The sequence below is a fragment of the Symphodus melops genome (genome assembly GCF_947650265.1).
Source record: "Symphodus melops genome assembly, chromosome: 2".
Lineage (NCBI taxonomy): Eukaryota > Metazoa > Chordata > Actinopteri > Labriformes > Labridae > Symphodus > Symphodus melops.
This window is the reverse complement of record NC_136692.1, coordinates 862183-872182: the sequence shown is the minus strand read 5'-3', so window position 1 is coordinate 872182 and position 10000 is coordinate 862183. Positions and strand designations below refer to the sequence as shown.

Below are 10000 nucleotides of genomic sequence, written 5' to 3'. Positions count from 1 at the left end.
TCTCTCCCTCTCTCCGTCTCTCTCTCTCTCTCTCTCTCTCTCTCTCTCTCTCTCTCTCTGTCTCTTCTCTTACCCCAGCACAATGAGCTCTCCATATTTGACTGATCCTTGTGTCATGGCGGTCGGAGGGGACAAGGAGACGTTTTCCTGACCCGGAGAAAACATCGGAGCGTCCTTCAAAGGACAGGTGGACACGTCCACCTGCAGACACGATGAAGAGAAAGACGACATGAGACTGTGTGTGTGTGTGTGTGTGTGTGTGTGTGTGTGTGTGTGTTCATGAGCATTCATCCAGAAACAAAACAACCTGTGAGTGATGTCATCAATAAACTGATGGGGTCACTGACTGTCAGGGCGGTCTCACATGAGGGACCAGATCCGAGTACTGAGACCTCAAAGTCTCGGACACCGTGCATGAGTGAGACGGGTCATGGGCGGGTCGAGTACGGTCTGACCGTGCTCAAAGCAGGACGCTGGGTGACGCTGGGTGACGTTGTGCGAGCGCTCGGCTCTAATGCTAACGGGTCCTGCTGAGGTCAAAGACATTAAGCCCCGCCTCCAGAGCTGATGTCACAGAGCTGCAGGCGGACAGAGCCTCTTTTACACCGCCAACCACACAAAGAGAGAGAGAGAAGTGACTTCACTCCTCGGAGACAAACGCTCCTCTGTCCGTCTCTGTCCTCTGGTGACGGAGACGAAGCGTGAGCTCTGACAGCGAGGTGAATCACATGATCAACGGGGACAATCACGACGCCACATGAAGTCAACACAGTCTACTTTTAAAATGTTGACGACCACATCATAACTGCTCTCATATCTGGCAAACCCAGGGGCGTCCAAAACGGCCTTCAAAGCCCCGCCTACCTTCTCTGGTCCAATCAGATCCAGAGCATTCAGGAGCAGAATCTAAAGTTAGAAGGAGGACATACTGGCTGCTGCATTGTTGTCAGAGAAGCTTCAACACAGCAGGTTTCCTTCATGATCACACAGGAAGAGAGCAGCTCTCTGATTGGCTGACTGATCACACAGGAAGAGAGCAGCTCTCTGATTGGTCCGTTAACTTATTAAAGTATAAAAGTTAAACAGCAAACTCATCATCAGAATTTACATGAGGAAGAAAAGTGAAAATATTTAAAGATATGTAAAAATGTTTTGAAACTTTGGGACATATTAACCTATAAACTGAATAAAGATATTAATAAATAAAGATCATATAATTATTAAAGTGTTATTATTTAAAGTTCTTATTTTATAACATTATTATTTAAACATCAGAGGGGAAAATAAACTTTATTTACTTTTTAAAACGTGAACATTATTTAATATTTAACAGCTGGTTCTGGCGTTAACTGTTTAAATCAGTAAGTATTTGTATGTATTTTTTTCCACTTTAATATTAAATAAGTAAATATTTAATAAATAAATAAACTTACCAAAGTGCGCCGGAAGTCTCCGTGTCGGTTATTTCCGGTTCTCGCGGTTTCTTTAGCGTGAATATTGGATTTTAATTTTATTAATTTTAAAGTTCTTCGGGAGTCAAATCTTCGTCAGTTCAGGACGAAAAAACGTCTGAAACGTCTGTGACGTCACCGCCGCACGAGCCGCCTTCTAGTCTTCTTCTTCGTGGTTTCTTTCTTTTTCAGGCGGCGCGCATCCAAAATGTAGCATCACTGCCACCTGGTGGACAAATCTACTCCAGCGCGTGAAGGCAGCACAACACCATCAGCTCTCACAGCTCAGTCATTTATAATAAAGGGAGAGAAATGAGTTTAATCCTCACTGGAACCAAACAAACAGTAAATACATAAAGTACACAGAGTACTGTAAACATGCTGAGCAGGTCTCACCTGCAGGGTGACGTCACATCCCCTGTCACGCCTTCTCAAATATTTAACTGTTTACATCATTCAAACTGACAGACACGTCTAAAGACATTTCCTTTTTACAAAGCTTTTAGTCCTTCTTCGATGCTTTTGTTTTTTAAACCTTTTTAAATAATAATGAACCTGTGCTGTAGCACTTTGAGATCTATTGATGAAAAGAGCATTATAAATAAAATGTATTATTATTATTATTATTATTAGAAACTGTTGGGGTCATATGTCCCACTGTTGAGACGGATTAAGGTTCGGGTGAGGTCAAAAACGACCCATATAATGAAAAAGGGTCCTAGTTCCCTGGACCCCTATGAAATAGGGAACATAGGACCCGGTGACACTGTCACGTGTTTCCTCCTCCTCTTCTTCTTCCTCCATCATTTATTTTTTAAAGAAAAGAATAATTAAAAGTGATCACTAAATGTTACTAAATCAAACACTTTTAAATTCATTGTTTTATACTTCACTACACTTTCACTCTCACTGACCACGTGTTGGCAGCGTTCCCAAAACAGACCATATATGGCATTTCCTCTCAGTTTCCTTCCTCCACGCGCCTCTTTTCCCCTCTCATTGATTCAAAGTGAGTCAGATCCAGAGCCGAACGGTCCGCGGTCCACCTGCTCCACGTGCTCCGACCCTCAGGTGAGCTCCCTCTCTCTGCTTTAGAGCTTCAGTCTCATTCTGTTAGTGTGTGTGTGTGTGTGTGTGTGTGTGTGTGTGTGTGTGTGTGTGTGTGTGTGTGTGTGTGAGCTCCCAGCTCAGACACACAGTGTGTGTTCAGACACTAATATAATATTATATTAGCTGAAGACAGAAACCTCTCTCTGTCTTTACTCCACACATTCTTTCACTAACTTTCATGAATAAACATGTTATTATATATTTAATAAATCCAGATTATAACCAGGAAGCATCCGGTAACTTCTGCCAGATTATTATTTTAAAAAGTCAAACTCCTCTAACGTCGATATATCGACATAAAATGTGATATTATTGAGTTTTTATCACCATTAAATATAATTTCTTTATTCTGTATGTTTGAATACTTCTGATACTTAAACTTTGATGTATTAAAGCTTCATGTTATTTTTTTACCCGCCGAGTTCATTCAAAAGTTTCCGGGAAAAAGAGGGAAAACCCGCCTAAACGTCAAAACTGCCGCGCTATGATAAGGATTCCCCGTGACGTCACGGCGCTGTACAGACCATAAAGGGAGTTAATGACACGTCACTTCCTGCTGTGTGAAACCAAACGAAGTGACTGGACTGTTAAAACTCTCAGAAGAGTTCATCATGAGGGTGATGGGGGCGGGGACCCGGGTCGGGTCGACAGGTGGTCATGTAGGACGGGGGTCAAGACTGTGTGTGTGTGTGTGTGTGTGTGTGTTATGGGGGGGGGGGCTTCCTGTATTTAGACACCTGTTGACTCTTTGGTTACATCTGAGTCGACCTGCACTGTCAGAGTTTTATTTACATATATGATCGATTTGTCTTGGTGCAAAATAAAATATAAAACAAATAAAATATGATAAACAATTACTAATATATAAAATATAATTTATAAAATGTCAAATATAAAGAATAATAAAGAACACAAACAGCTGATTTGAAACCAGTATCGTATGAACGTCTGAGGCTCTGATGTCATAATAATGACCACGCCCTCTTCTCCCCGCGCTCACCTGTCAGGTGTCCTTCCACGTCGCCCCACGATTGGCTGACTCCTCCTCTTGCACCGAGACGACGCAGAAACAACAGGATGTCGGTGGAAAAGCAGCAGGCTCCGCCCCCTGACAGGTGAGCTGGATGTTTTTTAGCGTTGAACGCTTCACGCCTCAGGTGACATCATGAAGGACTCGTTGGTTTGTCTCTGCAGAGGTCACGCCGTCGGCCTCATCATCTTCCTGCTCGGCGTGGGGACGCTGCTGCCCTGGAACTTCTTCATCACGGCCTCTCAGGTTCACCTTCCTCGCCATCTTCCTTTTTTTACACGTGCACGCCGTGTAAACCAGTACGGGCGCCACGCTGTGTCAAAACTGGATGGACTTCTTCTGTAAAATGTGTGAAAGTGAGCAGAGCCCTGATGATGTCATCAATGTTTTCTTTTTCAGTATTTTAACGGGCGTCTCCGAGCGCCAAACAACACGTGTAACGCCACGCTGGAGGGAACGCCTAAAGACTACAAGTATGACAGCTGGATGGCCTTCCTTTCCCAGCTGCCCCTGCTGCTCTTCACCCTGCTCAACTCCTTCCTGTACCAGAGGTGACGCTCGCCATGCATCGGCCACACGGTGGCGGTTTGTTGTAGCGGCCGCTCGCCGAGCGTGTTCTCACACTTCTTCTTCTTCTTCTCTGTTCAGGGTGAAAGAGCGTTTCCGTGTGGCCTTTAGCCTCGTCCTCATCTTCCTCCTCTTCTCCCTCACCGCCGCCCTGGTCCAGGTCCCCATGGAGCCGGACACCTTCTTCTCCGTCACCATGGCAACCATCTGGTTCATCAACAGTGAGCATGAACCGCCTTACAGTCATCACAGCTGAGTGTCAGAGGAGCTGGACTATATCAAAGACCTGCACCCAGAGAGGCTTTAAGACCGGGGACCCAGGACCCAGGACCCTGGCATATCCAGGGTCCAGACTCTAAACCAGGGCGGGTCAAAGTGCGGCCCTTGAGGGTATTTTTTTGCGGCCCCTGAACTCAAAGATTTTGTCCCGAGGTCTCAGATGGAATATTTATTTATTAGTATTTTTCATGTTAGAACTGAAAGATATTTATAAAACCTACAAAGTTTGTTTTTATTCTTTCTTTTTAACATCTTTGATTATTTTCCACATTTCTAAATGAACAAGCCGACTGTTGTTTAAGCCTTTAATAACCTGAAATAAATACAAAAACATTAAAGGTTACAGACTTGATTCTGAGAAAAACAAATAAAACAGATTCTTTTATTAAAGAGTTTCTTTTAAAAAAGAATTTAAAATGATTCTGAGGCGACAATTTCGGCCCAAAAGAAAAAAGTTTGGACACCACAGCTCGAAGATAACCTGCGACACATATCTGACAGTGTGTGTGTGTGTGTGTGTGTGTTCAGTGTGTGGCGCCGTGCTGCAGGGCAGCCTCTTCGGCGTGGTCGGCCTGTTTCCTCCTCGGTACAGCACTCTGTTCATGAGCGGTCAGGGTCTGGCCGGGATCTTCGCCGCCCTCGCCATGCTCGCCTCCATCTTGAGTGAGTTATCTGTCACTTCTCTTCCTGAACATCGTTTACAAAAAACCCCCCCAAACAATCAGAAAACTTTAAACAGAGACAAGAAAATATTCACATTTAAAAATCTGCACACACACTGCTTGATCTTTCAAAGCATGGAACACTTCATACCTCCAGCCACCAGGGGGCCTCCTGGCCGGGAATCATGGGAGTGATTCTCTGTGATCACATTATTAATCAAATTCCATTCATTTGCATTTCAAAATAAAACTAGTTCAGCTTTTATTTTGAATGTTTATCCTGTCTTTACTTGCTGCGTGCTTTTATTTTGAAATACTGTAAGGTTAGGACGTAAAGTTAGACACAGAGACAGGAAGTGGTTCAGGATCCCAAAGTGAAGTCACACAGGTCAAAGGTCATCAGGTGATAATTCTGCCCCCTGCAGGTAAGGCAGATAAGACCTCGGCTGCGTTGGGATACTTCCTCACTCCCTGTGTGGCCACTCTGATGACGCTGCTGTGTTACCTGCTGCTCCCACACCTGGTGAGGACGTGTGATAAGAGCCTGTCCTCCTTTAAGGCCCCACAGCTCTCACTCAGCCCTTCTGACGCGCTGCTTTCTCTCCTGCAGGAATTTGCTGATTTTTACCTGAAGAGACGACAGCGAGACAAACCGGAGGCCACGCAGACGCTCCTGAGCACAACAGGTCAGTCTGTGCAAACACAGGGAGTCAAAGCTTCACCAGCCAATCACAACACACTGAGTCAAAGCTTCACCAGCCAATCACAACACACACACGGAGTCAAAGCTTCACCAGCCAATCAAAACACACACACTGAGTCAAAGCTTCACCAGCCAATCACAACACACACACTGAGTCAAAGCTTCACCAGCCAATCACAACACACACACGGAGTCAAAGCTTCACCAGCCAATCACAACACACACACGGAGTCAAAGCTTCACCAGCCAATCACAACACACACACTGAGTCAAAGCTTCACCAGCCAATCAAAACACACTGAGTCAAAGCTTCACCAGCCAATCAAAACACACTGAGTCAAAGCTTCACCAGCCAATCAAAACAAACACACTGAGTCAAAGCTTCAACAGCCAATCACAACACTGAGTCAAAGCTTCACCAGCCAATCAAAACACACGGAGTCAAAGCTTCACCAGCCAATCACAACACACTGAGTCAAAGCTTCAACAGCCAATCAAAACACACACACTGAGTCAAAGCTTCACCAGCCAATCACAACACTGAGTCAAAGCTTCACCAGCCAATCAAAACACTGAGTCAAAGCTTCACCAGCCAATCAAAACACACTGAGTCAAAGCTTCACCAGCCAATCACAACACACACACGGAGTCAAAGCTTCACCAGCCAATCAAAACACACACACGGAGTCAAAGCTTCACCAGCCAATCAAAACACTGAGTCAAAGCTTCAACAGCCAATCAAAACACTGAGTCAAAGCTTCAACAGCCAATCAAAACACTGAGTCAAAGCTTCACCAGCCAATCACAACACTGAGTCAAAGCTTCAACAGCCAATCACAACACACACACTGAGTCAAAGCTTCACCAGCCAATCACAACACACTGAGTCAGAGCTTCACCAGCCAATCACAACACACTGAGTCAGAGCTTCACCAGCCAATCACAACACACTGAGTCAGAGCTTCACCAGCCAATCACAACACACTGAGTCAGAGCTTCACCAGCCAATCACAACACACTGAGTCAGAGCTTCACCAGCCAATCACAACACACTGAGTCAAAGCTTCACCAGCCAATCACAACACACACACTGAGTCAAAGCTTCAACAGCCAATCACAACACTGAGTCAAAGCTTCACCAGCCAATCACAACAAACACACTGAGTCAAAGCTTCACCAGCCAATCACAACACACTGAGTCAAAGCTTCAACAGCCAATCACAACACTGAGTCAAAGCTTCACCAGCCAATCACAACACACACACTGAGTCAAAGCTTCACCAGCCAATCACAACACTGAGTCAAAGCTTCACCAGCCAATCAAAACACACTGAGTCAAAGCTTCACCAGCCAATCACAACAAACACACTGAGTCAAAGCTTCACCAGCCAATCACAACAAACACACTGAGTCAAAGCTTCACCAGCCAATCACAACAAACACACTGAGTCAAAGCTTCACCAGCCAATCACAACACACACACTGAGTCAAAGCTTCACCAGCCAATCACAACACTGAGTCAAAGCTTCACCAGCCAATCAAAACACTGAGTCAAAGCTTCACCAGCCAATCACAACAAACACACTGAGTCAAAGCTTCACCAGCCAATCACAACACTGAGTCAAAGCTTCACCAGCCAATCAAAACACTGAGTCAAAGCTTCACCAGCCAATCACAACACACACACTGAGTCAAAGCTTCACCAGCCAATCAAAACAAACACACTCTCACTAAACAGGAAATAGGGAGTTAGCCCATTATGCTAAGCTAACATCAGTTTCATCAAATTCAGGATCCAATTGTTGGAGATAAATGTGGAGACACGTCTTATGAGGTGAGATCATGTCTCCCGTCCTCAGTCACATGATTTGTCTTTGTCTTCAAAGAGAAAGAACTCTTAAAGCCGACCGCCAAAGACCTGGAGGCCAGCGGGAAGGTCCCAGACTCAGACCAGAATCAGGAGCGCTTGTCGGTCTTTGCTGTCTTTAAAAAGGTAACGTTTGGAACAAAGGGCCAGGTGGGCGCTGCTAGCCTAGCCGTTAGCACACACACCACGGTCGACCTTTGTGTTGCTCTTTGCAGATCTGGCGGATGGCGCTGTGTGTGACGCTGGTGTTCGCCGTCACTCTGTCCGTGTTTCCTGTGATCACCGTCCGAGTCCAGAGCGTGTACGAGGAGAGCGAGGCGTGGAGTGAGGCGACGTTACTTTTCAATGTTTTTCATTTCTTTGTTTCTCTTTTAAGGCTAAAACACATTTTTTGATTTTACAAAATAAAAGCACGAAAGCGCTGACCTCCGCTCTGCGTCCGTCACAGAAAAAGTCTTCACCTGCGTCTGCTGTTTTATCGTTTTCAACGCCATGGACCTGGTTGGACGTGGCACCCCGTCTCTCGTCCAATGGGTGAGCCTCTTTCTTCTTCTGTGTCTGAACCTCTTCGCTCTTCTTCGTTTGTTTCCTGTGGAAGTCACACGTTGTTTTGGATGTTTTCTCTCGTGCAGCCCGCGCCGAAGAGCGTTCTGTTTCCCGTGGCCGTGGCGTCCCGTCTCATTTTCGTCCCTCTGCTGATGCTGTGTAACGTCCAGGACTCCAAACTCCCCGTCCTCTTCACTCACGACATCGCCTTCGTCGTCATCATGGCGCTGTTCTCCTTCTCTAACGGATACTTGGCGACGCTCTGCATGGCCTACGCTCCACAGTGAGTCACAGCAGCTCTCTGTAATGTTCAGACTGCAGTACCCATGTGTGTAGCTGTGTGTGTAACTGTGTGTGTGTGTGTGTGTGTGTGTGTGTGTGTGTGTTACTGTGTGTGTAACTGTGTGTGTAACTGTGTGTGTGTAACTCTGTGTGTGTGTGTGTGTGTGTAACTCTGTGTGTGTGTGTGTGTGTGTGTGTAACTCTGTGTGTGTGTGTGTGTGTGTGTGTTACTGTAGGTTGGTGCGGGTCAAAGACTGTGAGACGGCCGGCTCCCTCATGACCTTCTTCCTGGTCCTGGGTCTGGCACTGGGAGCAATATCCTCCTTCTTCCTGGGGATGCTGGTCTAAAAAGAACTGGACTGAGATGTTTGTTGATCCTCTTCAGAGGTTTCATCACCTGACGCCACAGAGCTCTCCCATTGGCTACAGACGGGTTTACACAGTGCACTGAAACGTTTAAATTAATGGTGCGTTCAGTTGACCTCCGACTGGTCTGATAAGTCTTCAGGATCAAAGCCCCCCCCCCCTGAAGTCAGAAGTCTGACTCAGAAACTAGGAGAACCTTCATCAGCCTGACATAAAATCCAACATGGCTGCTGCGTGTTTATTCTGTAACTCTTCTATTAGCAGCTCAGTTTCTGTTTTAGTCGATCGATCACACAGAGTCGTCTGTCGACGCGGCGTCACGTGTGATGTCATCGTCTGGGTTTAGCTCACGGACTGAAGGAACTCCTGGAGGCGTCCATGTTGCCGCTCCGACTTGCAACTCGCATCATATTCTTTTTTTTTTATCACTGAACTTTGAGTTTAAATATTTCTTTAAACATGTTTTACATCTTTTTATTTACTGTTCAATGAGTCGCTGCACTGTTTTGTATTTTTGGCTTATTTATGTTTTTTATACAAAGATAAACGTTGATATTGAAACCTGTAACAATGTTGGTGTTTTATTTCTCAGCTCTGAAGGGTTTGAATCTGCTTCCTGCAGGTTTATTTTTCTATTTGCCACTCGGTGCAGGAAGGACTATGCTGGTTTATTAAGGGCCTCACACGGGGCACCATAATGTGGTTATCAAATTAACATTAATAATGATCTTTATTTCATTATTAATATAAATCAATATTATTAAACTGAGTTAATAAACCCTGGAACAACCTAAATATTTCAATATCATTCTAAAATTAATTAAATAATATTCATAATTAATAAGTTCTGTTTAATAAATAGGTGTGAAATAACATAAAGCCCTTTGCACCCAGTTTATGTCACAATGCAAAATACACCATTTGAATTATAACAGAATTTATTGAACAAAGACATCAAGTTAATGAAAGTATAGTAGGAAACCTCCCTAAGGGGGGGGGGTCGTCTCTTTGGGGGTTTAAAGGCCCCCCATTGGTTTTTGAAGAGGACCACAACAAGCTCTAGAATCACTGCTGCCTGAGAGCGCACAGAGAGAACAACTCAAGATCAGGTAACAGCTGCTGGTTCAGGTGTTGTTG

The 10000-nt window shown here is 45.0% G+C and overlaps 2 protein-coding genes across 2 annotated transcripts in view; one reads left to right on the top strand and one right to left on the bottom strand.

Moving 5' to 3' along the window:
- The window catches only part of LOC306818425 (E3 ubiquitin-protein ligase pellino homolog 1-like), a 4691-nt gene extending 2962 nt beyond the window's left edge, over nt 1–1729 (bottom strand). The window contains exons 1-2 of the mRNA XM_079336011.1: nt 1434–1729; nt 74–201 (exon numbers count right to left, since the gene is read on the bottom strand). Coding sequence (XP_079192137.1) covers nt 74–165 — 92 coding nt within the window. The 5' untranslated portion in view covers nt 166–201; nt 1434–1729. The remainder of the gene's footprint in view (nt 1–73; nt 202–1433) is intronic.
- A 665-nt stretch (nt 1730–2394) lies between these two features.
- On the top strand, nt 2395–9434 carry LOC306820184 (equilibrative nucleoside transporter 2-like). The gene is made up of 13 exons (XM_079337952.1): nt 2395–2522; nt 3569–3676; nt 3756–3837; nt 3991–4142; nt 4240–4379; nt 4966–5100; nt 5525–5622; nt 5710–5785; nt 7689–7795; nt 7885–7993; nt 8118–8203; nt 8302–8498; nt 8734–9434. The coding sequence occupies exons 2-13, from the start codon at nt 3639–3641 to the stop codon at nt 8843–8845; spliced, it is 1332 nt and encodes a 443-aa protein (XP_079194078.1). The 5' UTR covers nt 2395–2522; nt 3569–3638; the 3' UTR covers nt 8846–9434.
- Nucleotides 9435–10000: the final 566 nt, after the last annotated feature.